At 38.1% G+C, this 960-nt stretch overlaps 1 protein-coding gene across 1 annotated transcript in view; it reads right to left on the bottom strand.

Moving 5' to 3' along the window:
- The window catches only part of LOC119588213, a gene marked incomplete in the record, with an annotated part of 23266 nt that overhangs the window by 11766 nt on the left and 10540 nt on the right, over positions 1–960 (bottom strand). Inside the window, 1 exon segment of the mRNA XM_037936914.1 lies at positions 38–113. Within this exon segment, the coding sequence (XP_037792842.1) occupies positions 38–113 (76 nt within the window).

The raw sequence follows: 960 nt of genomic DNA, 5'->3' as shown, positions 1-960 counted from the left end.
CTAAAGATTCATGCACTTGGTATATTCCTATTCGTACTAAAAGGACTAGAGATTATTCGGTGTCCAGGGAATGTGTAGTTTAATTTAGTAGAGATTTTACTTTTTACTTCACACTGTCAAAATACTGCAGAATAACAAACGTTTACTGAAAGCTATGTTTCTCACTACTCACACATACACTGATTCAGCAGTGTTGCTTTGGAGTAATATAAAATGGATTAATCAAATATCCTCAGTCATCATATTCACTTCAACCTGGAAATTCTCCTCTGCGATTTAGTATTTTACCTCAGAATACCCTTTCATTTAATATCGGGGCTCCAAGGATATTACACAAAACAAAGATAAGTCGATAAAGATAAAGCCCCCTTCTCTCCCTCTGAGATGCATGCTAGTTGCACAAGTCACCAAAGTCAATATCTATTTCAAAATGATTTCGAAAGCTTCAGAAGAGATGGCAGCAGCACTCTATTCCTATCGACTTGCCAGTGACATACATCAACTCGCCAACCAAAATATAACCAAGAAGTTCAACAACTTGTCACCGCAGAAGCTATGCCAATCAGCTACTTAAATGCTACACCAGTGGTAGTTATTTTACAGTAATCCACTCAATAAGATTGTTAAATCATATCAATAATAACTTACTATCAGATTCTCTTCACGATGTTGCTAGCCTATAGCCGTAAGGGACAGCACTCCACAGCACCTTGTTTGTGCAGTAACTTGACCTTGATGACTGAAAGCAAGGAAGCGGGGACGTGTCTGCTCAGTGCATCCCAACAAGCAGACTTTCGGACATAGATAGCGAATTAATATTCCCACAAACTATGTATCCCTCGTTCACAAGTAGCTCCATCTATGTATTCAAAGTCATGATACTGTCTCTCTGAATCCATGCAGATACACGCAGATGAATAAATAAGTAAAACCGTAAAGAAAACATGAAAGAAAGAATCG

The sequence above is a fragment of the Penaeus monodon genome, chromosome 23 (assembly GCF_015228065.2).
Source record: "Penaeus monodon isolate SGIC_2016 chromosome 23, NSTDA_Pmon_1, whole genome shotgun sequence".
In the NCBI taxonomy this organism is placed as follows: Eukaryota; Metazoa; Arthropoda; class Malacostraca; order Decapoda; family Penaeidae; genus Penaeus; species Penaeus monodon.
This window is presented reverse-complemented; position numbering and strand designations above follow the sequence as displayed.